Raw genomic sequence first — 27,537 nt, 5'->3', positions numbered from 1 at the left:
TCAGCATCAAGGTGAACATTCTCTTTCCTTTTTTTTAAAAACCATTTTAGCTCATCTCTCTTTTCTAACATTTGAGTTTAAGTTTCGGGTAGGTCACACACAGAAGTATGAATTTCTTTTTTAACTCAACTGATCATTTTTTTTCTTCTTTTTTTTTAAATTTTTTATTTTTTTATAAACATATAATATATTTTTATCCCCAGGGGTACAGGTCTGTGAATTGCCAGGTTTACACACTTCACCATAGCACATGCCCTCCCCAATGTCCATAACCCCACCCCCCCTCCCGAGTCAACTGATCATTTTTTTTAAAAGCTACCTAGTCCTATTACTTATTCCCTGGATTTTTAGAATAGCAGTTGTAGCATTTATATTGTTTGTTTTGTTTATTTGTACAGGACATTATGTGACACAAAGGACTGTGGGAAGCTTTCAAAAGATCAGTTTGCCTTGGCTTTTCACTTGATCAATCAAAAGTTAATAAAAGGCATTGATCCTCCTCACATTCTTACTCCAGAAATGGTTCCACCATCAGACAGGACCAATTTACAAAAGGTAAGACAACGGAAAACTGGAATGTATTAACAAAAGGAAACAAGTGCTGTGTTAGATGACAGACTTGATTTGAATGAAACAGTGGAGAAAATGTATCTGGCTATCAGTAGAGCAGTATACTGTTTGTGGTTTAGTTTGTGTCTATAACTATGTTCAGACGCCTTGTATGACATTGTTGGACTGCAGCTCGTTTACCCCAGCATTCATTACACATATGGCAAACATATTTTCCAATCTAAAAATTGGAAAAATGTGGTCTTTCTCCCCCCTCTTCCCCTGTCTTAGATTTGTGAATTTTTATGAATAAGGTATAAAATTTAAATGAAATTTATAAGAATTAAATTACTGTGTTTCATTTGATGATTCACCCAAAATAATACAAAATTGAAAACAAAATCTAGGAGATTATGATTGGTGTCAGTTTTATATGTAAACAAGAAAAACATAATGTTGAGAAGTCTGTGTGGTTTTAGCCACGTAGATGACCTTTTTCTGAGTATGGGGCCAAATTTCATATCTGAACAGCTAGAAGCAGGTTTTAGCAACTTTTGGTTTCTGGCCAGCAGTGGGAGTTTTCAAAACCACATTGTTTTAGCCATGCTGTGCCTTGATTTTTCTCTCCACCTCTAGACATCCTTCCTAGCATAGTGTATTTACAGTATCTTGGCCTTCATAGAGTTTCAAAAGGACTTAACGTTTTCTAGAGACTATTATTGCCTCTAAAAATACATACTTTGTATTTTTAAATATTTTATGACCTATAAAGTTATTAGTGCTGTGGTGATTTTTCAGAGTTAGATATAATAAAAGTTGTTAGATGTGTGGTATAAGGAGAGCTGTCTTTAAAATGTCAGTAGAATAGTTTGGTTTTGTAGTAATTTTGTCACATAGGTTAAAAATCCCATTTTAACCTAATAAAAGTCAAAATTGATTTTTTTAATAAGTCAACTAAATGGAAATTTATAGCCACCAGGTATAGAAATTACTTCTAGGCGTTTTTAATCCTTAGTTTTAAATAAAATAAGTATTTGAGTATCACTTTTGTGAGTTTTAGGGAAAGGGAAAGCATTTTCTGAAATTTTTGAGATTTCTGGTGACATAGGATATAGGTTCCATAAGTTGTGGAAAAGACTAAAAGTGATGCCACCCAGAAAGATAAAAGTTACAGATTTGTATGTGTGCTCTCTGCTATAACTATATCTGAGTTGTTTCATCCTGTTTTTTCACCTATGCAGACTGTTTTTTCACCTTGTCACCTTCATTTTATACCCACTAAATCCCCCACCAGTGCAAAACTACAGATGTGACAGACAGAGCTTTCTGAAGCAGATGACATTAGTAGACACCCCAGGTTGCATCTGCTTTACAGAGTTTTTAATAGATTTGTCTGAAGTCCATTCACTAGAGCATAGACACTTTTGGCTAATTATGTCAGATATCAATATTGTACATTAAAATGGGATTTTATCATTATTGTCTTATCTATTAACCCAACTTTTTAACCATAAGTATTTAAAGTTTGCATTTGTTTTGTCTTTCGAATAATCTCTTTTCTCTTTATAATCTGATTTTTTAGAACTGCATTTTTTTGCAGCTTTGACTAATCTTTTTTTGAATATTGCTTTCCTTTCTGTGTTTTTTCTAGTTTGGACTATTTTTTCCATTCTGCAGCACTCTGCTTTTCGCCTTTCTTGTACTGTCAGTTTCTTAACTCTACTCTCTCAAGGTTAGACCTTTACTTTATGCCTTTTTTAGCATTATGGTTTTTGGTTTATAATTTTACAATTAGAGGCTTTTTAAGTGGCAAAGTGGAATTTTTGTGTAATGCACAAAACAGGGTGAGACAAAATATTTTGAATAAAGGGGACATGCTACATTTTTCTCCATATGCCCTTCTTACACTTTATATGCTATTAGCTGAACTTTTTTCCATATTTCTTGATTGCATGCCATTTTATTACTTTAGAATGGGAGTTTAATTTCTGTGTTAGCAATTGAGGAGTGATACAAGCTATACCAACAGTACACTAATCTTCCTTCTGGAGTCATCTGTGGTATCACCTAACTTGTTTGAGGTTAAACTTACTTGTCTCACTCTTCTTATCTGATGATATTTTTAATAGTGAAAAACTGTCAGCTGTGAGTCACTTTTTTGAGCTGCAGTAGCAGAAGAGGTGTGGAAGTCCTCAGTTTCTTGGTATACTTGGACCTTTCCTAGCGAATTTCTCAGTAGCAGTTACTCTTGGAGATAAAAGTGAGACGAAGTCCTGATTTTTCATTTTGTTCAACTGTCAAACTGTCTGACTAGGGTTAGCTCATATATCAAGTTTAGACAGACTTAAAATCCTAGTGAATACCTGTCACATTCAGAAATCCACTTTAAAATTTCTAGTTTAATTTAAGATGATAAGGGTCGGGGTATTAGTGAAACACAGTAAAACAGTAAGAGTTACATTTGATAAAAATTTGTAGTTAATAATAAAATTGAAATAGCATTAATTGAATCCTAACAGATGAATTTTGGTATTGGTAGACAAAACATCTGAGGACTAATAATGCAATGGGCCTAAAGAAATATGGAGGGAGTTATTTGCCAGATTTTATTGACATACCTGTTTATTAAGTTTGCTTTTAGGGTGATGGTTTCATTTACCCTAAATGATCTTGATATCCAAGTGCCAAGGTGCATACCATGAAATAGATTTTAATTTAATCAGAGGTTTCCTAATCAATGTCTCCTATTAGCTGGGTTCATCTTTAGGCAGGTGCTTTAAATCTAGTTACTTAGCTCTAAAATGGGGTTACTAATAATATCGGCTATACTTACAACCCAGTTTTCAGATTAGTTTGAGAATTGATTAATGGATTTGAAAGTGCTTAGTAAATTGTAAATCATGATGTACATGTGAAGAGATGGGATATTGTGAACTTTTATGTTTCTTCTTCTGTTGTCCAAGTTGATGACATACATTAAGTCCATGATAAAATATGTATTAATTCTAAGTTTTATGTTTTGCTAATAAAGTCTTCAACATATTTTAGTTTTACATGTTTAGGCCTCAATTTAAAAATTTCCTAATGGTGGTTATTCTGTTTTTTTGTCAGTCTGGTTATAGCACTGGAGGTTGGTTAGGTGTTTGAAGGAGCAGTTATCTTTTTGTCCTGACTTCAGCCACATATATAACGAATCAAAAATGGTTCACAATCTTTGTGAGCCAGGGTGGAAGCAACTTATTGGGAGGTCATCCATCTTAAGGGCATATTCTGTTGAGTAGGTTAATTACAGTAATACCTTACAATTGTAAAATGTTACTACGTTTTAGAGTGACATATACATTATTTATTTAATTTAATTTTTAAAGTGGGCAGGGCAGAGATTATTTCCCTATTTTATAGTGAAGATCATACAGTTAGTAAAATGGCAGAGACCAGAATAAACCCAGCTAGATTGTCTAACTACATGTACCATTCAGAGACCAATTTTGACACTTTCATTATTGAAAGAAAACCATATGTAAAGGATGTCATATATGAAGACAGCTTCATATATGCTGATGTTAAAATTTACTATGGAACATGCTGAGTAGCTGGTTCTACTTTAGAGTAGGCACCAAAATTATTTAACAAAAGTAAATTTTGAATTGAATAAAATCAGCTACCATTATGATTCTGAGATTCAACAAAAATTTGTTTACTTACTCTGTGTCAGATGACATGACACAAGTACAAATAAGTCACTATCCATCTCCCCAAGAAATTTATTCTTTAATGGAGAAATTAGTTTATAAATCTGGTATCTGCTTTACTTCAAGGTTTTAAACAGGTGCTAGAATAAAGTGACAAGGACTTTGGGATCTCAAGTGGTGGTACCTATTATAGAGCAACAGCTTTTGGAGAATTTAAGGGAAAATGTCTCAGTTTATAACTGTGTGTGTGTGTATAAAATTACACTAGATATAATTTTCTTAAATGAATTTAAAGTATTAGTAATACTGTAAAATGTGTAATAATCTGTACCCATGTAGTGCTTTTGGACATTTTTAATGCTTTACCATATATAGTTTTATAGTAATAATGTTATAATTGTGAACTTTTTGTTTTTAGAACATCATAGGATCAAGTCCTGTTGCAGATTTTTCTGCTATTAAGGAGCTAGATACCCTTAACAATGAAATAGTTGATCTACAGAGGTATGTAAACTAAAATTAAGCTGACTATGTAAATACACACACACACACATTTCTGTTTTTAGTATATGTGCTGCCGAAGCGAGCACACATTTCTGTTTTTAATATGTTATCTTGGTAAATGCTACTTTGTTTAAGTACTGTGGTTCTTGAATTGGGAATCCTTGAATCCTATTTCTTTTTTTTTCCCAGTGTACCCTGATTCATCAAATCTAAGGCAACCTTTTAATTGCAAGATGCACTGTTTTCTTATGTACCACTAAACTAAAAATGACTGCCAAGGGGGCGCCTGGGTGGCTCAGTGGGTTAAAGCCTCTGCCTTTGGCTCAGGTCATGATCCCAGGGTCCTGGGATCGAGCCCCGCATCGGGATCTCTGCTCAGCAGGGAGCCTGCTTCCTTCTCTCTCTGTGCCTGCCTCTTGTGATCTCTGTCTGTCAAATAAATAAAGAAAATCTTAAAATAAAATAAAATAAAATCACTGCCAAATAAAAAGTGGCATCAGCTATAAATACTGTCTGACTTTAGGCTGAGAAAAATGTGTATCTTAGAATGAATGGAGTATAGTTTTCCTCCAGCTTTAGATATTTGAATAGCATATTAGAAAAACATTATTTAATACATTTTATGGAAAGAACGTTAGATGCATATACTGTGCAAAGAGGTTTCATAACTGTTATCTCATTTGCTTCTCACAGAAACTGTAAAGTTAGATTTTATTGTTCCTAGTTTATAGGTAAGGAGTTTAGGTGCTTAGAGAGGTTATTTTGCCCAGTCATACAAACCTGTCTCAGGACACTTTATTTGGAATTGAATTGTCTCTCTCATACATAGGCAGTATGTAGAACAGACTTAAGTACAATTGGATTTGAATCTAAGTACAACAGGCACTATTGGTATTTCCTTAGTTCCCTTGTTCCCTAGAAACTGTATGGTAATACTATAAAAATGACCTCCTGAAATTACTTTTTTAAAAATGAGACCATTTTCCCATCTACACAGTGTTGGATTTAAGCATCATTTTGTATTTACACAAACCTTTTCTGTTTTTAACCTTCATAACACTTTGAAGCAGGTAATGGCTGATACTTTATTTTATTGATGGTATTGAGACATAAGGTGGGTTGTACAATGATTTATCTGGGCTTTATAGCAAGAAGTAGGGAATGATCTTTCCTCATTAAAATTGCTATAGGGAAACTTAGTTGTTACGATTTTTCAGTTGCAACAAAGAATTCAGCCCAAGCTAATTTAAGTGAGAGTGAATTTGTTGAGTTGTGAAATTAAGACCTCTTAGAGGTAGATAGAGATGGCTTAAGGGTAAGCCATCTCTATCTACCTCTAAGAGGTCTTAAATAGCTTCATACGGGGGCTTAAATGCTATAAGCTGTTTTCTTGCTCTATTTCTTGTCTCCACTTCCACTGGATTGTTCATTCTCAGATGGAATTTCTCATTATATTGTCAAAAGGGCTGTAGCACATTTAGCCTTGTTTATTTGTAATTTTAGATCTAGTGGAGTACCTCTTTTCTGGCAGTTCTGCAAAAACCCTAAGATTCCATATTTACTCGCTTAGGGCCATGCCTGTCTCTGAAATAGTCAGGGGCCAAGGATGTGTAGTTTATTGATTTGCCATGAACTCTGTCATGGAGTGGTGGAAGGATAGTTTGTTACCAGGACCACATAGAGGAGTGGGTATCCTGTTATGAAAATTCTGCCAGAAGGAGGCATGAATTCTGGGGAGGTAAATGCTACTGAAGGCACCATAGCTTTAAATCCATAGTAATTTCGGTGATTAGCCTTAGTATCATCTATCTCTTTGAACAATAATGACTTGACATTCTATAAAAATAAGTCTGGGCACAGTGTCATTATGTAGTTTTTTGTTTGTGCTTTCTTTTTTGTTTTTAATTTTTATTTATTCATTTTTAAAAAATATTTTATTTATTTATTTGACAGAGATCACAAGTAGGCAAAGAGAGAGGAGGAAGCAGGCTCCCCACTGAGCAAAGAGCCCCATGCGGGGCTTGATCCCGGGACCCTGGGACAATGACCTGAGCTGAAGGCAGAGGCCTTAACTCACTGAGCCACCCAGGTGTCCCTATTTTTTTTTATTTAAAAGATTTTATTTATTTATTTGATAGAGAGATCACAAGTAGTGAGAGAGGCAGGCAGAGAGAGGGGGAGAAGCAGGCTCCCTGCTGAGCAGAGAGCCCAATGTGGGGTTCCATCCCAGGACCCTGAGATTATGACCTGAGCCAAAGGCAGAGGCTTAAACCACTGAGCCACCTAGGCGCCCTGTTTTTAACTTTTTTAAATTTAGTCTTGAGTTTATCTGCCTTCTAAGTTCTGTGATACTCTTATTTCCTGCGCAAAAATTGGACTTTTGTCTATTTACATAAAGCCTCTACACTTGAAATCACACTAAGTAAAAAACAAAGACAGAAACAAAACCCCTGGGGATTATATAGTCCTATTTTTTCCTTACTCATGAAAATAATTCAGTCACAGATCACACCAGCAGTAGGGCTGGGTGGCACCCCAAATCCAGTTGTGTTAGGTTAGAGTTCTGCATTCCTTCTATTATATATTTGCCTCTCATTAAGACAGCAATTTTGGGGGCACCTGGGTGGCTCAGATGGTTAAGCCTCTGCCTTCAGCTCAGGTCATGATCCCAGGGTCCTGGGATCAAGCCCTGCATTGGGGTCCCTGCTCAGAGGGAACCCTGCTTCTCCCTCTCCCTCTCTGGCTGCTTGTGTTCCCTCTCATACTGTCTCTCTCTCTGTCATACAAATAAATAAAATCTTTTTAAAAAAGCAGTGTTTTACTTTGGTTCAGAATAAAAGAAGTAAACATTTCATTATTGAGTCTATAATGGTGTGTAGACTTTTCATATGGTCTCTATATAGTCCATTAACATTTTGCCTGCCTTATGTGTAGTATACATTGTGTTCAATGTATATATAGTTAGATTTGAAAATACTTGTCTTCTGTGCCTCTTGTAGATATGCCCCAATATTCTAGGACTTGCTTGGCTTCTAACAGTTGTTGATACATGAAATGTTTCTGTAGTGAGCTTTAATAGGAAGTAGAGCATCATACATACACTGGCATTCTTGCCAGTGCAGACGTTTCTAATATTAGTTACATTTTGGTAAATTGAACTTTCACTGACTTTTAATAACCATAATGTTAAGATATACTAGTGACAGTCCTTTATAGTGAATTGCAACTAAAACATAAAAACATATCTAACATTTTGTGACTATCTTATTAAGAAAATCATAGAGCTCCACAACCTTGTTTTTAGGTTGTAGTCCCATAGTATAAATGTATAAAACACTTATACATGATTTGGCATTTGTGAAAATATTTTCCCTAGGCTTTTCTTTTAGATGAGATCTACAGTGTAGGCAAACGTCTATCATCTGTCAACTCCACTCATGTCATAATGAGATTCATCAACCCATGCTAAAATTATGTTGTTAAAATTCACTTTTATAAATGGTTTGTGTTAGGTCACTATATCACCAACTCTTCAAGATACTACATTATAAATCTTGGTTTTTGTGATTGTGAATAACAGTTTTTTCTGTGCCATAGTATTACTCTTTAGCTTTTGAATTGTTTATTAATATATCAGGAATATATTCCTGGTAGTATAACTATAAAACAGGAAAAAAGAATTTAAGCAGATTATGCTTATGGCTTTTACTAAATTGCTATCTGACAAAAGATTAGCCTCCCTCTCCTTTTTTTAACGATTTTATTTATCTTATCTGCCAGAGAGAGGGAGAGGGAGAGAACAAGCAGGGGAAGCAGCGGGCAGAGGGAGAAGCAGGCTGAGCAAGGAGCCTGATGCAAGACTATCCAAGGACCCCAGGATCATGACCTGAACTGAAGGCAGAGGCTTAACTGACTGAGCCACCCAGGCATCCCAAGATTAGCCCCTTATTTGCTGGTTTTTAGATGAAGATTTATAATTTCAGTCCAGTGACCAAACCTGCAACTAAATAATACATAATATGGAATCGTAATGACTGTGTAATGAATACAGTGCTTTACCAGTTTAATTTTTCCCTCTCTGTGATCGTTATAATGCATACTAGTAAGCATTTTGAAATAGAAGAGCATAATGAGAAAAGAGTATGTTTCTTAGAATAATATTTTGTTTTGGCCATGGAAAATCAAAAGAGATAAGAAAAGCAATATATATAACCTAAAGAGTTAGTTGGGTAAAGAATGTTCTTTGTTACTAGCCAGAAAATGAGACGTTTCCATCTCTGTTTCATGAAGTTGTTTTCTAGTTGAAAATACGAGAGTTTGAGGCAGGATGCCTTTTTGTCATTTTTTTCTTTACATTTTTAATATAATTCCTTCAACATTTTCTATATAGGAATTTAATTATGTCAGTCAGGTTAAATTAGCATGATATTTTTAACCTAAAGAAGGAAAAGCAATAGTTGTAATACCAGGGCAGTGGTGCTGGGAGCCTCGTGGGCTCAGTGCTGTTTGTTATTGGCAGTTCACTGAGCGCACACCAAACCGCAGCGGTGGCACCCCCATCTGCTGTTCCAGCCCCTGTGCTGGTGCAGCCACCCTCACTCCCTTTGCTCTATTTCCCTTCGTTCTCACCATGCTTATCAGCTGACCGAAGAACAGATTGCTAAGTTTAGGGAAGCTTTCTCTCTATTTGAAACAATGGTGATAGTACCATCACAACAAAGAAACTTGAACTGTCATGAAGTCAGTGGGTCAGAACCCAACAGAAGCCAGATTGCAGGATATGTTCAACAAGGTGGAGGCTTATGGTAATGGCACCATTGACTTCCCAGAGTTTTTAACTATGATGGCTAGAAAAATGAAATATATAGTGAAGAAGGAATTGGTGAGGTATTTGACAGGTCTTTGATAAGGATGGCAGTGGTTAATCAATGTGGCAGAACTATGGCATGTCATGAGAAACTTAGAAAAACTAACAGATGAAGAAAAGGTAGAGGAAATGATAAGAGAAGTGGATATTTATGGAGATGGACAAGTCAACTATGAAGGACTTGCATAGATAATACTGAAGAATGACGTGCTTTTAACTCCTTTCACCTCGCCACAAGAATCAAATTGAATCTTTTATTTACCTCTTGCCCCCCCCCCGCCAAGTTCATTTACTCATTGTTTCTAGATAGCAAAACTGAATGTCAAAAATGTGTTCTGTCCATATACACAAAATTTACATGTATTGCCTGGTGGCCCTGTCTCTTAAAGAACAAGCTATGTATCAGTTTTTTTGTTTTTGTTTTTTTTTTAAAGATTTTATTTATCCATTTGACAGAGAGAGATGACAAGTAGGCAGAGAGGCAGGCAGAGAGAGAGAGGAGGAAGCAGGCTCCCCGCTGAGCAGAGAGCCCGATGCGGGACTCGATCCCAGGATCCTGAGACCACGACCCGAGCCAAAGGCAGCGGCTCAACCCACTAAGCCACCCAGGCGCCCTATCAGTTTTATAATATAAATACTTATACTTGCTTAATGATCAGGATGTACTTAGTGGACTGCTTGTAGTTCCATTTGCTAATGATTAATTCACTGGGCTGGCCAGTTTTTCATGCATAGAGCTTGACAATTGAGTACATTCAGGCATTTGCATTAAAACTGAAAAATGAAAAAAAATTAAAAAACTTGTTCAAATGGCTTCTAGTTCAGTTTGTTAGCATAAATCGTCATAACTGGTTTACTCAAAACAAACATTTAAAATTGGTTTACCTCTGGGTGCTGTACAGAAAAAATAGGTGAAGGATAAACTGTCTAGACGAAGCCCCTCTCGTACTTGCATGTGCCCCGACCCGTAGTGTTGCCACATAGCCAGGTGGCATGCTCCGTGTATTAGTTAGCATCATCCTCATCGCACTAGAGTGAAATGGGTGTTGGGCTCTCACCACTCACACAATTTTTTAAAAAGAAGCCTTTACCAAGGGAGCATCTTTGGACTCTGTGTTTTTAAAGCTTTCTGAACCATGACGTGGAGCCAGCAGAGAGTAGCCTGTGGCCGTGGACTTTAGCACAACCATCAGCATTGCTATTCAGGAAATTACACTTTGCTGTCCTTTCCAAGTTGCAAATGGTAGTCTTTTTGTCCAGAAGTAAGACCATTAACTTAAAATATAGTTGGGATATCATAATCTTTTCAAATACTGGATCTCCTGCCTGAGCCTAAGACCTGTATTTTTCATTTGCCTTCTAGAGAATGTCCAGTAGACATGACTTCCCAGTCTTCCCCTGACCACTCTCCTTGTCTCATTTATTTGCCTTTCTCAGTGATGTCACCATTCATCTAGTCACTCAGGCTTGAAATCTGAGATTTTTCTTCCTCTTATCTGTTTATTCTTCTATCTTTGAAATATTTCTTGAAATCATTCCTACCTTTCCATCTCCTTTGCATGATCACCTCCTTCTGATCTTTCAAATCTCACCTTAGACATCACTTCCTCTGGAAGGGGGAACCTTCTCTGACTTGTTTACCTCCTAACCCTCATAGTTATCAAATCTTACATAGTTTTACTATTTATAGTAATCATAGCATTTAAATACTTTATTATAATCATCTCTTTTATTTGGATCTTTTACTAACCAATGTGCTTCTTAAGCATAAGGACTATTTGTTTGTTCACTGTTCTGTTCCTGATGCTTAGCTTATATAATAGATGAGAAAATAACTTTCAGTTTTGCTGAAATCTGTCCTGTCTGTGCTATTGGTTTTACTGACCCCTTATCTCTTCTCTGGATTACTGTTATAACTTCCTCATTGACTCTGTGCTTTGAGTCTCTCCTTCCTTCCCTTGTACCTCCAGCTGGTGTATAAAATACAACTCAGATTAGTGATGTCCTTTTCCCATCTGGATCCACCTTACTTTTCTGAGTATGACACGAAGGCTCTTCTTCCATGGTTTTCCTTTGGCTTCCTGACCATTCTTTTGTCTTAGCCACCTCCTACAGTAAAGTAGAATCCTTTCTTCTAGGGCACCATCAGACTCCTTGAGAGAAGACACCATGTGTTTCCTTTGGCACTCTCAGTTTTGATTTTATCCCTTTTCTCAAGCCATGTGGTGGGTGGACCTCTCCATCAACATGCCACACATTTTTATTCTACTGTGCTTCTCATCCTGTTGTTCCCTTTGTCTGAGCACACCTTTTACCTTGTAAACTTTACATATGCTTTAAGACCCAACTTAAATATCTGGTTTTTCAAACCTTCACTAAAATCTTGATTGATAATTGCTTTTTTCTTTTTACTTCTAGAAACTTTATTTCTTTGTAATAGTACTCACCATTTTTTTTTTTTATTGTGGTCTTCATTTTAATTTGAACTCCTTTAGGGCAGGGGCTATGTCTTATTCACTTGGATAGGTCTAGAAGTTAATGCATGTAGTACCTGACACCACCGAATCTCAGTATAGGTTAGTTGGTTGAATGAATGAATCGAAGTATGTTATAATATTAGAATATTTCACAGACTCAATTGCTGTCAAGTTTATGGCAGACCAGAAGCCATGTATTAAAGGATGAAAAGACAAAAGATCTTTTGATTAATAGCTTATTTTCAAGTCTATAGAAGAGGATTTTAGAGACAAAAGGATTTTTAATCCTCCCAGGGATATTAAATATAGTTGCCTGATTTTTCATATTTTGATAGCCTATTTTTGTGTCAGGGATTTACTCTGAGAATCTGAAAAAGGCTTTTAGGCCCCTACCACCTCCAAAATAATATGTGTATCCATTTACACCATTTTGTATTTATTTCAGGAGTTCCCAGACCCTAAAAACTATCTGTGGGTCCATTTTTAAGAACCCTTGCTCTGAAAGTAAACTGTCTCAAATAGAGAAGTTCTTGACAGTGAAAAGTCAGAACTTGCTTCATTCACTAAGATAGCATAGTGTTGGTGAATTGTGCTGAGGCAGGAGTTAATATTTGTCTTCTGTCAGCTTCTACTTCCTTCCTGTCTCTGTCCTTTTAGCAAGAATATCAGGAAGTAAAAGCTATATCCTGTCAGGCCAGTTTGTTATCCTGGTCTTGGGCCAGTAAACAGAGTCGATAATTACAATAATAGTTATTAGATATTGTGCTGTGCCTGCTTTATATTATTTCTTTTATTTAATTCTCGCAACATCACTTAAGGATAAGTAGTTTTATCCCAATTTTTCAGATGAAGAACAGACAGTTCTTTTCTAAGAAGCTTTCCTTGGTATCTATCTAAATTTCCTTCTGTCAGAATGGTTACAATACTGGATTATATTTCTTCCTCTAGTAAATTCTGATCTCTGTGTGATAGCACAGACCGTATCTTCTTTCTAATGAGTTAATATAATATTTCAGAGCATGGCTTTCCAACCAGATTGCCCAGTTTGGCTCCTGACATGATTTAGCCAAGTAACTTAACTATCTAGTCCTCAGTTTCTTTATCTGTGAAATGGAAATATGACTAATACGATGTGAAATGCTCAATACCTTTTTGGAACATGACGGATTCTCAGTACACGTTCATAGTCATTGTTATCGTTGTCATCATCATCATCATCTCCACCAAGCAGCTCAGCACTTAGAGTATAGCATTTACTGAATAGGTGCTCAGCAAACCCTGGCTGCAGTAGCTGAACGAACTCTCTCTTTCCCTGGTTAAAGAGATACTGGAACTATGTAGCCAGAATTTGTGTTCCTAAATATATCTCTATCTCAGTCATATTTAGAAACTGATTTTTGAAAAACCTATTTAAGGCAGCATTAGCATACAGTTTGAACTTCTAAAAAATTTATGTTTTTGGTTTAGTTCAGTTCTCATACCATTAGAAACCATTAGCTCTGAAGAGATCATTGCTTGTTATTGAATCTGGAGCTCTTTTGCTTATTTGACCCAACCTGGCCTGTTTTTGGCCCTGTAAAGATCTGAGGTACTATTAGATCTCAATCGTGACTACCTCAACAGTGGTATGACTGATGGAGTAATTGAAGCTGTAGGTTGTAGTAGTGCGCTTTTGTTGGTAATAAGCAGTCAGTCTCATTAATTTTCACAGAGAGTGCATGGCTTGGCATTTAAAACCTTTGTTTAGGGAGACTTACTTATTTGAAACCCTCCGTGCTAAAGTTTTAAGTCTGTGCTGTGTGAAACATAGCCGCTAGCCACATCTGGCTATTGAGCACTTAAAATATGGCTAATCCAAATTAAGATGTGCCGTTAGTGTAAAATATACTGGATTTCAAAAACGAATGTAAATATTTTGGCAATACTGGGTTAAGTAAACATACTATGATAAATTTCACTTGTTTCTTCTTACTTATTAATATATGGCAATTTGGTCACTTGAAATTATGTATGTGACTTGCATTATATTTCTCTGGTCTCAGTCATTTATATTCTGGTCTTGGATTGCTCTGGTCTCAGTCATTTATATTCTGTAAAAATTACATTTGCTTCCATTATTTTGTGCTACTGGTAGCTTATTAAAGGGCTCTTATCTTGTTTAAGAGAGCAATAATTTTTAAGATGTGTTGAATTCTGTCTTTGGGAAACAAAAATATCTACCAAGAAATTTCAGCTCCTGAAGGAATTTAGGAATCGGTTTCTACCCACTTATGTAAGTCCTAACTGCCATCACTGTGGATGCTTGATTGCAACTTTTAAAAAGCCAGTAAATATTGTACTTTTATACTGGTAAATAGTAGAATGGTGGTAATAATAGCTGACATTTAGTAAGCACTTCTTGTGCATTGGGCATTGTGCTGAAGTCTTTCTAGATGTAATATAAATTAGTCTTCCTTATCAACTTTATTATCCCTGTTTTATAATTAGGGAAATTAAGGCCTTGTTTTACATTTTTTTTTTCATCCCTTTTGTACTGTCAGATGAGTAGAATAAATTAATTAGTTGGAGTTCACAGAATAAGCTTTTTATTTCTCCTTATAAAAACAAACCATCAAATTTTGGATTCTGCCACTGACAGGGCAGCAGTTGTGTGAGCAACACCCCAAAGTTTGTGTTTTCCCTGATCTCAGCTAGGGTTTCTTTTTAGTAATTTATGCCCATGAACATACTCTCTGAGTTATTTTTAAAAAATAAAACTCATTAAAACAGTCAGCTTTGCGAATTAAGAAATTTAGTTATTCTCGGAGAACTACACGCATTTAAACTGTCACAGCATTTGTCTTACTGTTTCATAATTAATGGCTACGTTGTTTCCCCAGCAAACTATCGGTAGGGCCCTCCGTCAGTCTTGTTTGGCATTTAGCAGATATTAAGTAACTGTTGAAAGAATGGAATATAGTATACAGTCATATAGAGATTATATATTTAAGGTAACTTTTAGAGAAATTAAATACTTAAAGGTACAAATCAGTGTCTTTACTCTCAAATTTTTATTCAAGTTTTTATCAAATCGCTGTGAATTCTTAGAGTGAAAAGCTGTCTAAGTTTCAAACCAAAAAGCTGGTTTGAAGTACAAGTCAAGACATTTTCCTCAACTCTCTATAGTTGTTATCCTGCTCCAGCTCAAGACTTCTGACAGTTCTCAAGATAAGCAGAGTCCGAGTGTTCTATTGCCTTTCTAGCAATTGTCATCAGCTTTCTGAGCAAGTAAGAGCCTCTACTTCCTCTCTTCTTCTATAGAGCAAAAGTCAGCAAAAAAAGAAGAGATATGTTGCTAAATAATGGCGTTTGGAGTTCAGAAAAGCACAGCTCAGAAACCTTTAGGGAATCGCCTTTCCTGTATATTAGAAGACTGTCTTTACCTAGTACTGACATTCTTTTATTATCCGACCTTGATCTTCCATTCCAGCTATATTTACCACACATGAACCCTCCATCTTAAATAAATTAGTCTATCTAGAATTTTCTCACCTCTGTACTTTATTTTTTTTTAAAGATTTTATTTATTTATTTGACAGAGATTACAAGTAAGCAGAGAGGCAGGCAGAGAGAGAGAGAGAGATGGAAGCAGGCTTCCTGCTGAGCAGAGAGCCCGATGTGGGGCTCGATCCCAGGACCCTGAGATCATGACCTGAGCCAAAGGCAGAGGTTTAACCCACTGAGCCACCCAGGTGCCCCTGTACTTTATTCTTTTTCATTATTTTTTTATTATGATAAAATATACATAGCACATTTACTATTTTAGCCATTTTTAATCATTTAATTGAGTGTCATCAAGTACATTCATATTCTTGAACAACTATTCCACTATTCATCTCCAGAATTTTTTCATCTTCCCAAACTGAATGATTTAATTGGACTTGATATCAACTTAGCTTTAATCACATATAAAATTCTACTCCTCTAAGTTCTGTCCCCTCCATTTTATGTAATTGATGTCATAAGTCATATCTTTATACATTATGTATCTACTAACATAATTATTTTTTATGCATTTGTCTTTTAAATCCTATAGAAAATTTAAAGGGGAAGTTGTAAACCAAAATTACAATAATACTGGTTTTTGTTCTTGTCCATGTATATACACCTTCACTGAAGATCTTTATATTCTGATATGGTTTTGAGTTACTGCCTAGTAGCATCCTTTCATTTCTACCTGAAGGATTCACTTAAGCATTTCCTGTAGCACAGGTCTAATGGTGAGGAAGTCACTCAGCCATTGTTTATCTGGGGATATCTTAACTTCTCTGTCATTTTGAAAGGACAGTTTTGCCAGATTGTGTTTTTAGGTTGTTGTTTTTTTTTTAAAGCACTTTGTATGTATCATCCCACTGTCTTCTGGTCATCAAGTTTTCTGCTGCGAAATCCACTGATAATCTTATTGAAGATCCTTTGTATGTGACTAGTCTTTCTTACTGTTTTCAAGATTCTGTCTTTCAGCAGTTTCATTCTAATGTGTCTCAGTGTGGGTCTCTGGGTTTTCCTGCTTGGAATTTGTTGAGCTTCTTGGATTGTAGATTGGTGTATTTTATCAAATTTGGGAAGGTTTCTTCTTAGCCTGCCTCTTAGTCTGCCATTTTGCTGACGTCTTCTGTGCTTTCTTGTACAAGCTTTCCCTCATTTTGAAACGCCATTATTCTGTCCAACATTCATTATTCCCTTCAAAGCTTAGCTGAAGTCTCAAAGCATGCCCAGGCTGGAGTAATTTCTGTTGGTAAACATACCATTTACTATCTTTACAGCTTATTTTGTGGTTAATGATCCTGCCTTCTCTGATACCAAGTAAGCCTTTTCTTACCCTCTCCAGGGAGAGTCAAGTACCCATCTACTGTGTTCCCACAGCACCTCTGCTTGCCCATTCTGGCACCCAGTATACTGCATCATAATTATCTTTTTACGTTTTTCTGCCAGACCCTTCAAATACATTAAATTCTGAGTTTCTTAATGGGAGATACCTGTCTCATTGTTTTTTTGTAGCTCTAAAGTATAGCACAGTAACAGCTATATAGTAATATTCAGTATTTGTTGAATCAATAGATAGGTCTTAAAGTTGCATAGGGATGTATTATTGAGTTTTGTTGTGTATTTCTTTTTCACTCCTTGCAGCAGTCCCCACATATGATATGTAAAGTAGATACTATATTCAATTTATTTTAAGGAATTGGCTCACACAGTTGTGGGAGCTGGCAAGTCTGAAATGTGTAGGAAAGGCCAGTAGGTTGCAGACTCAGGGAAGAGTTGATGTTGCAGCTCAAGTCCAAAGACAGTTTGGTGATAGAATTCTCTCTTCCTTGGGGAACCTCAGTTTGTTTTGTTTTTGTTTTTTTTCTCTATGAAGGCCTTAAACTAATTGGGTGAAGCCCATTCATACTATGATGAGTAATTTATTTTACTCAAAGTCTATTGATTTAAATGTTAATTTCGCCTAAAAAATAATCTTTACAATAGCCTGGGTGACTTGGTTGAGTGTCTGACTCTTGTTTTTGGTTCAGGTCATGATCTCATGGATTGTGGGATCAAGCCCCCTGTCTGGCTCCATGCTCCTGGACTCAGTGGAGACTCTGTTTGAAAATTCTCTCCCTCTCTCTTCCCCCAATTCTAAATAAATAGATCTTTAAAAAAAAGTCTCTACAGCAACATCCAAATACTTGTTTAGCCTTAACCAAATACCTGGGTACCATGGCGTAGCCAAGTTAATGCATAGAATTAACCATCATAAGGGGGGAAAGGAGCCAGAGCCTAAGCCCTACCAGGATTATCTGTCTGCTTGCCTTTAATCAGGTTTTTATGTGGAAATTTTGTTATTTATTAGGCAGGGACAACAAATATCCCTTCCATCTCCATCATTTCACAGGAATAATTCTTCCTAAGAATGAATGAGATAATCCATGTAAATTGCTTATCACGTAATACCTATTATGTAGTAAGTGTTTAATAAATGCTAGTTTCCATGTGATAATATTGCTGTTATTATAATTACTATTAGTAGTATATTACTGTAATGATAGTAGTAGTAGATAGTATAGTGGTAATAATAGTTTTCTATTAGTTCCAAATAAAGGCATCCTAGATAAAGATCCTGACTGCCTTGTCTTTAGTCATGGGCTTTTTCTTGAATTAATCTCTGTGGTGGTGAGTTGGTGTAATGAGAATGGTTAAGCTTTGGTCAGGAGCCAGTCCCCAGCAAGTCATTGCTCAGAGAGGTTGAATCTGTAAAAAGATGGCATCTTCTATTTGAACTATTCAGGCAGAAAGGTGATAGGTAAGGGAGAAAGAGCAGAGCAGTCTCCCAACAGGATTTCTGGGTCCTAGGAGAAGGGAGAGTCAGCCAGAACAAATAACTGTTACTACAGTGATTTAAGTAAGATGCCCTGTGATGGAACCCGTATTTGAATTCTGGGCTATTTTACACCAAATCTTGTGCTTTGAAAACCATATAATGAGTTTCTAAAGGTAGAGAGTAGTTATTTGAATATTAAGCAAGATTTTGGGGCAGAAATTTCTGATTATTCCATTTCTGTAATCAGAAATTTCTGATTACATTACATATTCTGTGCATTTATCTATGTTTTCTAAATTTTATTGCAGCCCATAATTCCTTTTAACAAATTTAAAAATTCCTCCATCAGTGTTATTTAGAATTCTAAGTAATGTTAATGTTATCAGTAAAAAGCAGGCACAACATAGGTTCACAGCTTGCTTTTTTCCTAATTACATGACATCTTCTACATTTTACCTTGCAGATCTTAAGATAGTAGAGATATTAGTATCTGCATAATGAAAATTAAGACTGAGGCTCTGAAAGTTACGTGATAATCAGAGTAAAAAAAAAGAAAACAAAACAAACAAACAAAAAACTGTTTCATGGCAGATCCAGATGAGAATCTGAGTCTCCAGTTTTTAGTCCCATTTTCTTGTTCTCTGTATGAAGTACATGCTTTACTAAAGACTACTGTAGTGACCAGAGTAGTAATAATAATGAGAATAGCTTGCTTTTCTATGTTTGCTTGATAAGAGATTATTGGCAGTTAAACTACACTTTTTATTTTAAAGATTTTATTTATTTGTCAGAGAGAGAGAGAGGGAGAGAGCGCGCATGCACAGGCAGGCAGAGTGGCAGGCAGAGGCAGAGGGAGGAGCAGGCTCCCTGCCGAGCAAGGAGCCCAATGTGGGACTTGATCCCAGGACGCTGGGATCATGACCTGAGCCGAAGGCAGACGCTTAACTGACTTGGCCACCCAAGCGTCACCCTTCATGAGTTTCTAACTAATTGGTTTTTAGTTTCTTCTTCTTTTTTTTTTTTTTTAAAATTCAAGATTTTATTTATTTATTTGTGTGTGTGTGTGTGTGAGAGAGAGAGAGAAAGCATGAGAGGAAAGAGGTCCGTGGGAGAAGCAGACTCCCGGTTGAGCAGGGAGCCCAATGTGGGACTCGATTCCAGAACCCCAGGATCATGACCTGAGCCGAAGGCAGTCGCTTAACCAATTGAGCCACCCAGGCGCCCCTGGTTTTTAGTTTCCAACTGTTTTCTCTTTTTTATTGTTCTCTGGTTGGAAAATAATGAATATTTATTTTCAGGAAAAAACCCTAAAACTATATTTCTGGGAAGGGCTTTGAAGGTGACTTAAATCTGTTTCTCTGACAGTGTGGTATTATATCAAAATTAAGACAGATGGTTCACTCCCTTCTCCCCATAAACAGCGCCTGGGGAAATGAAAGTGAACTGCATGGACTTGGGTCCCCACTGTCCTTGTGAATAGCTTTGACTAATTCATCGTAAATTTGTGCAGTTGTCAACTTTAGGCTTCTGAAAGCCTAGCTTGGGCTTTGGTTTTCTTGCTGGTTCGCATATTAGCTTCCACCAAATCAGAACCAACAGCTTTTGGAAACTAGGGAGCCTTATCCCCAGCCTTTCTTTATGTAAAGCTTTGGTATTTGTGGATTTTTTAGGATGTGCCAGCATCTTGGGAGTGAACAGGGTCACAGAGATAATCTAAGATAGGAGGTATGTAGGATCATTCCTTTTCTCTTCTGGAAGTTACTAAGCTAAAAACACAAGAGCTTTTCCTGTTACCCAGGATGAGTAGTGCTTTGGGCAAAATGCTCACACACCTATTTTTGAAATATATCTTGCATCTGTCTTATCATACGTATTGGTGGGCTCCTTGGGAAACTGCATATAAATATTTTTTAATGTGGCACAGAATCTTGAAAAGATTAAGTTTTTGAATTATTAATGCTAAACAAAAAGCTTTGTATAGTTATCACAGAAAAATACATGTTATTTGAAAGAAAGGAGAATATAAGAAATATGACCCACGACCCATTCTCTTGCACCTAAGCATCTTTATGCATCTAAATGTATTTAGGCATTCTTACTTGCTGGAAATGAGAAGGATAGCTACAGAGGTTAAAAGTCTGTGGACTCTACATCTGAAACTAATAATGTACTATTGGCTAATTGTATTTAAATTAAAAAAAAAAAAGAAGAAGAGTCAATGGAATATCACAGAACAACATCCCTGAAATTATAATCTAAGTTAATGAGAAAATAATTTGATTTTTAGTTTCATTTATAGGACAGATTTCCAATTGTGATGGTTTTAATAGTAATAGAACCGATTTTTTTTTTTTTACATCTTCTCTTTAGTAATATATCATACACTACTTGGTTTTGATAATAAAAGAATTATTAGGAGACCAGAATTTCACTAGATAAAAGTGGATCAGAAGTTAAAGTTATTTGATCTCAGTACTGTGAGAATTAATGCCTAACAATCCCATATTTTTGTTTAGTTGGAAATAGTCTTCGGGAATGTTTGGAGAGATCACTACTGCTCCCCTTACTTCCACACCCAAAATTATGAAAAGGAATCTCTACCTTTTAAGCTTCCTTCATATTACCCAAACAGAGACTGTATTTTTTGTTGGTGAGAGCTGATAGTCCTTTGTAATCTGTTTTCTTTTTCACCCGGCTTGCTTCCTTTTTTTATTTTTATTTTTTAAAAAGCTCTCTTACTCTTCTCTCTTGGCTGTGTTGTCAGCTCACTGCTTTCTTGTAGCCCTGTTTTCCTGCCTGCACACTTGATCTTTGAGCAGACACTGTCAGTAACAGCAGTTAACAGAGAAGCAGAAAGGATTGAATACAAACATGCATTCTAGTGTGTGGTGCTGATCTGTGATGCTGTGTGATATTTTCTATTTTTGTTATTAGCTACCTTCAAAACGAGGGGGCATAATTGATACTTGCCCTGTGTGGAATGCTTCTGAGAATTTGCGGTTGTGGGGAGGGGGCTGGTTTTTCATGTGACTTACCTCTGACATGCTGCAGCAGGAATGAAAACATTCTTATGCTCACATAAGGAGAGAAGGAAAATTTTCTTTTTTCTTCAAGATTTGAGGTTGCTGAATTTGTGTGGTATATTTAGATTTTTCTTCCTGTGATTTCTATTTTTGATTTTACCTAATTTTATAAGGGTTGGGAGTGGGAATGACCTTTGCATAATAAGTAGATTGAGGTATGGGAGGAATGGGCTGCAACAGTGATTCACATGGTAAGGGACTATTTAAAATCTCAGCAACATCACGACCCACATTGCGACCCATTTGAGAAATGGTTAGTGAGCTCCTTGGCCATCTCAAGTGTTTAAAAGTAACAGTATACAAATAGGTTTTATTCTTGGGCTTTTTTCTTCCTTACAAATCTTAAGAACGTTATACCTGCATATCCAAAACAGTTGATTTTTGTCTACATTTAAAATATCACCCCCAAAAGGGGAGAAATGTAAATATAGCATTAAGTTGCCCCCTAAGGATCTTCTCTGGTGTAATTTCCCCACTTTCCTTTATGCTACAGCTTAATGGAGCCTGAGCTTATGTTTGGATGATGTCTGGGATGAAACTGAAATAATAGGCTTGAAGCTCTAAGGAGAAACTCCGCAGAACTAGTTTGGATGACTTCTTGAATGCCATCCCCCTTCTTCATGTTGCCTTCTTTTACCTTTCCTCCCACCCAAAAATGTATTGCTGTAGAATTCTATGGATTTTTCTCTCGTTTTTAAAAAAGAAAAGAAAAAAAATGAAGGGAGCAAGTCAGTGTGTGTGTGTGTGTGTGTGATTTAAGTACAAGCAGTTAAATTTATTACACCAAAAGAAATAGCTTTATATTGTAATTCTGAATCTAAGGTTGCTTAGGACTCATTCATTAGGAATGTAGCACTGATGGAAGCATGTAAGAATTTAGATAATATATCTCAGACTACAAGTGGATCCTAGTATGTTTGATCTGAAGAGTATAGAACGAGATAAATGCTAAATGTGATTCTGTTTTTACTTAGTATACCTTGTTTTATGTATTTGATCAACTGGAATTGACAAGTGGTCCTAAAATAGCTTTTTTGAGTAGAGCAGTATTTGATGGAGCAAATGGATTGTCTGTTGACAGTCTTACCCATTTCTTCTGTGTTCTTTCATTCTAAAATTGGTACACACCAGTGATTTAAGGGGAAATTAACACTTCAGAAAATGTCCTTTTCCTTAATATTGTTGACTATTTCTATTAGCCATTTTTATTTGATTTGACAGTGGTACTTAAGGGTTAAGCGTACAGAGCTGATGCAACCCCTCCTTTTTTTCACCAGCAGTTTTCATTGGACATCATTTCCATAGCAACAGTGAGATCAGTGAAACCAGAGTGTTTCATTGATTATTTTTCTCCTCTTCCTTTTTTAATCTATTCTCTTTTCACCACATTTTAGTGAGAAAGCATTTTTTTTTAACAAACAGAGCTTATATTGATTTCTATTCCATAAATAATTAAAAGAGGGTGGAAAACTCTGCCCTTCAGTTAAAAATTGAATGTTTCACTATGTATTTAAAAAGCGATTCAGGGTTAGGAGGATGGATAACCATACCGGCTGTAGCTGATGTTCTCAAATATTCTTGCATTGTTTGCTGGTCTTCTAGGGAAAAGAATAATGTGGAACAGGACCTTAAGGAGAAAGAAGATACTATCAAACAGAGGACAAGCGAGGTTCAGGTAAGTGAACTATAAAATTCAGTATTCTGTTTCTGATTTAGAAGGATTCATTTTAAATGTATAGGGTCATTTACTGTGTGATGGTTGTGGTATTGATGGGTAGGTCAAGAAAATACCTGTTATTTATGTGACATAAATATTTGCCTTTTGCAGAATGATAGTTTTTCTCTGAATTCTGGCCTGCACAGATTATACTGCAATGAGAAAGCAGTATTTTTTAGCATAAATTTCTAGTTTTGAAAGTATTTTTAAGATAATATTTACCTATATATCGTATCATTAAAGGTAAGTTTGAATGACTTGTGATGTAAATATTATTATACCAATAAAATTAAATGAGATCATCATTATCACCATCACCATCATCATCAAAACACAAATTGCTTTTTATGAATGTGAAATTTTGTTAGCTAGGAGACCTAGTATTTTTAAAGGGCTGTTTCTCATAACACTGGTAGGGTGGGAAATGATATGAAACAATTTAAAATAGCATTTTGTAAGTTGCATAGTAGCCAGGATAGCTTAAACTTTAGCATAATGAGATTTAATTCACTAAGTGTTGCATTAAGTACCTTCATTTTACAAATAGAAAAGATAATAAAACCTTAGTTTCTGATTGAGAAATGGTACAAAAAGAGGTATTTCAAACATTAAAAAAAAAAATAGAAAATTGAGCAGTGTTGCATTTAGGGCAATAAACAGTGCATGTGACCATGTTATTTGGGCACTGTTTCCCAAATGTTATACCAGCACATATAGGAGGTTGGATATAGAAGCACTATTATCAGTTGCCAGTAAAAGCATATGGGTGGGCCTTTTAAAACATGTTACTTATATGTTGGATTTCTGTGCTTGTGCTGATAGTTTTAAATGAATGAAAGCTCTAAATTGGTAGATCCATTGTTTTGTTTTGATGTAGGACATGCAGGGAGATTGTCTTTGAGATGTGTTATGCCTGGGTGCAGAGAATGATTTACTGAGAGATTGAGGAAGAAGCCAAAGAGACTTCTTGTTACAAGTTGGTTATTTTATTAGATTGCTACCTTTACTGTATATACTGGAATTTTCCTAAAGATGATGGAAAAGTCAAGAGATCATCACTAATATATTTCCCTTTGTGGTAGTGAAATGGGGGGTGGTTACGTCCATTACATTATTTCCATGCAGTTTTTGAGCTTCTTAGGAAATGAAAAGAGACACAGACTTTAAGCAGTTACTACTGAAAATAGCTTAAGAATGGGAGATAAAATAATCTATAAAAATTTCCTTAATCTGAAGAAATACAGTTACTGATGTAACATGGGACAGCTTCTAAATTTAGCCAGATAGGGTTTCGAAGTGTGAAGGTTTTTCTGATGGACAGTGTTTTGTTATTTATGTACATCTACCTTGGTTTTTCCCTACTACATCTTTTGAGACTGAATTTACAAGGCTGGTTTGGAACAGTACTGAAATTTATATTGTTCCTTTCAGGCTAAATGGGCTGTCCTTGAATATTTGATTTCTTAACAATTTTAGAAGTTTTGTTATTCGTCAAAATTTCTTCATGATTTTTTTTTTTTGTCCCTTTCCTTTCACTTAGTGGTAAGGTGTATGTTAAATCTTAAGCTTTGCTATATTCAGAATGTATAATTAGCAGAGGGAGTCTATTTTCTTCGTTGGGTGCTGTAAATAAAAGGCATCTTGGAGCATGCTTAGTACAGACCAGGTTGTAATGTTTGAACATAAGTTCGTTGAAAAGAGAACTTTGGATTAAAGTTTTATATTAGTAGATTCATTATTCATTCCACTCCTATACAGGTATCTCTGTATTATACGTTGGTAAAGAGACACTAGACTAAGAATGACATGGATAAATGACATCTACATGTAATTAAAACTTTTAATTTTGGTGATTTATTTTCAGTTTTCTGAAGCACAGTTTTCTGAAGCAGAAGTGGTAATAAGTAGATTTCATTACTTATTGATTAACTCTGATTAACCCAGTGGTAATGAGGCACAGACTAAGGAATAATATGGATAATTAATATCTGTAAGTAACTCTTAAGTCCTAGTGCTTTGTTTTCTTTTCTTTTCTTTTTTTTTTTTTTAAAGATTTTATTTATTCATTTGACAGAGATCACAAGTAGGCAAAGAGAGAGGGGGGAAGCAGGCTCCTTGCTGAGCAGAGAGGCTGACATTGGGCTCAATCCCGGGACCCTGAGATCATGAGCTGAAGGCAGAGGCTTTAATCCACTGGAGCCACCCAGGCGCCCCTATTTTCTAATTTCTATGGCAAAAAGCAGTTTACTGGAATTCTTAATTAATAGCAGAATCAAAGAACTTCAGTGCTTTGTGACCCCACTTTCTAAATGAAAAATGCCTAAGTGAAGACAGGAGAAAAATAAGGTAGTTTTGACCTATTAGTGAGTGTCTGCCTAATCCACACTTGGCTTTTTGAGTGTTCTTGCTTTTCTCCACATTTATAAAGTCATGGATAGTAATTATATGAGCTCATATCTCAAGCACAGAAACCAGGTTTTAGATATAACCAAAGTGCCAAAAGACTAGTTCTTTTTTGTTTTGTATCTCTGTAGTCTTTAGTCCTAATACAGATAAATTAGGAAATCTGCTACATAATTAATTTCTAAATTTTTGTTTCCTATCTGTATTCCTGTGAACTACAGTCTTGAGCACTTTCAGTTCAAGATTTTTTTCTTGAAAAAGAAACCAGCGGTTAACTTCAACTTTTTTCCTGAAATGATCACTGTGAATGCATATGAGGTATAGTGCTAGTTCATCAAGGTCTGTGGAGAAACTAGGCCCAAAGTGATCCAAGGGGAAAAAGCTATAAAATGCCATTCTATCTCAAAGGTATATGGTTTGGACTTCTGGTAAGGGGAGAAGGCAGACCCACATTCTTTCCTACTTTAAATTGCCTATAAACAATTTTATTAAAGTTTTCTTGTGAGTGGTTAAGGAATTAGGAATTCACTCTCCTGTGTACTTTTCTTCAGTGTTGCATAAAAGTTTGTAGGAACTACATGGTATCTGACAAACTTGATTTCAGATTCTGGTTCTGACTCTTCCTAGGTTTATAACCCTAAGTAAGTAATTTAACACTCTACACAGTAGCTTTCTGTTCTGTAATATGGAAGAATAAAAATACCATATACTTAGAGTTGCTGTAGGAATAAAATGAGATAATGCAGTTACAGTGCCTCAGAGTGATTGGTACCATGTAAAAGTTCAGTAAATGTTCTGGTTAGTAATAGAATTCTATACCCTACTATTACCTACTTATTATCTATGCTCCCTTCATCATCAAGCTCTTCCTTCTCTGACTTCTTTCTTCACTTAGAGCTGTCTGCACACAGGACGCACCAGTTTGAAAATAACCTTTTTTGTTTTTTGATTTTTGTTTTTCTGTTACTATTGCCACGTTAGCTTTTTCTTTTTTTTTTTCTTTATGTGGCCATTTTTTCCTCTTCTGTCTTTTCAGGTAATCCTCTTTAGTTTGCTGTTTATCCATACAACTGTGCTTTAATTTTTCTTTCCAGAACCATAATAATCTTAAGGCAATATCCGTTGGTCTTTTCTGCATTGGCTCCTGCTTTCTTGAATTGTGTTCTGTCAGATAGTCCAGATAGTCACCTGCCTGTCTGACCCTTTGCTTCTGTTGCCTTTGCCAGGGACTGATACATACCTTGATACATACCTCTATGCCAGGGACTGATACCTTCCCTTCCTTTTTCATACCACTAGCATCCATATGCTGGTAACTCCCAAATACTTATCAAGCCCTCTACTCTCAAATCTCACATCTCCAGTTAAACATTTTGGTGTTTATCATCTTCTTTTCTTTTCTTTTTTTTGATGTTTATCATTTTCAAAGTCAGTGTATCTAAAATGAGTCTCATTTTGTTGAAAAAAATTGGCTTCAGTTTTGGACTCTCCTATTTTTGTAAGTGTTTTCTTTCTCATTATCGCCACCCTTTTACCTAACATCTGAAATTTAGAAATCAGATCATAAGGCTCTTCTTGCCCATCCTCTTCTTGCCCTTCTTCCTAAACCAATTTTAGTATCATGACTCTCAGCTGTGAAAATCTTTACTGCTGCCCACTGCTGCTGTTAATGATGGGAGGATGTCATATCTCATGGATATATTGGAGGTAGGAAAAAAAGATGAGATACAGATCCTCCTCTTATATTACTTATTTTTTTAATTGTCTGCCTCTAATCTGTGTGCCCTACACATTCTCTTTCTTATTTCTACCCTCTAGATCTGTTGTGATGTAGAATGTTCCCTGTCTCCCTGCTTATGTGAATTCTGCCCATACCTTAAAGCCCAGCTCAAATCCCACGACTTC

The 27,537-nt window shown here is 35.9% G+C and overlaps 1 protein-coding gene and 1 pseudogene across 3 annotated transcripts in view; both read left to right on the top strand.

Moving 5' to 3' along the window:
* EPS15 (epidermal growth factor receptor pathway substrate 15) overlaps positions 1-27,537 on the top strand; it is a 146,421-nt gene that overhangs the window by 65,410 nt on the left and 53,474 nt on the right. For all 3 annotated transcript variants that reach the window (XM_044238211.1, XM_044238213.1, XM_044238212.1), the window contains exons 11-13: positions 399-555; positions 4,660-4,745; positions 23,115-23,187. In XM_044238211.1, the coding sequence (XP_044094146.1) occupies positions 399-555; positions 4,660-4,745; positions 23,115-23,187 (316 nt within the window). The remainder of the gene's footprint in view (positions 1-398; positions 556-4,659; positions 4,746-23,114; positions 23,188-27,537) is intronic.
* On the top strand, positions 8,838-9,881 carry LOC122898509 (annotated as a pseudogene).

The sequence above is a fragment of the Neovison vison genome, chromosome 2 (assembly GCF_020171115.1).
Source record: "Neovison vison isolate M4711 chromosome 2, ASM_NN_V1, whole genome shotgun sequence".
NCBI classification, from domain to species: domain Eukaryota; kingdom Metazoa; phylum Chordata; class Mammalia; order Carnivora; family Mustelidae; genus Neogale; species Neogale vison.
Note: the sequence above shows the minus strand (reverse complement) of the source record. Positions and strands in the feature narration are given on the sequence as shown.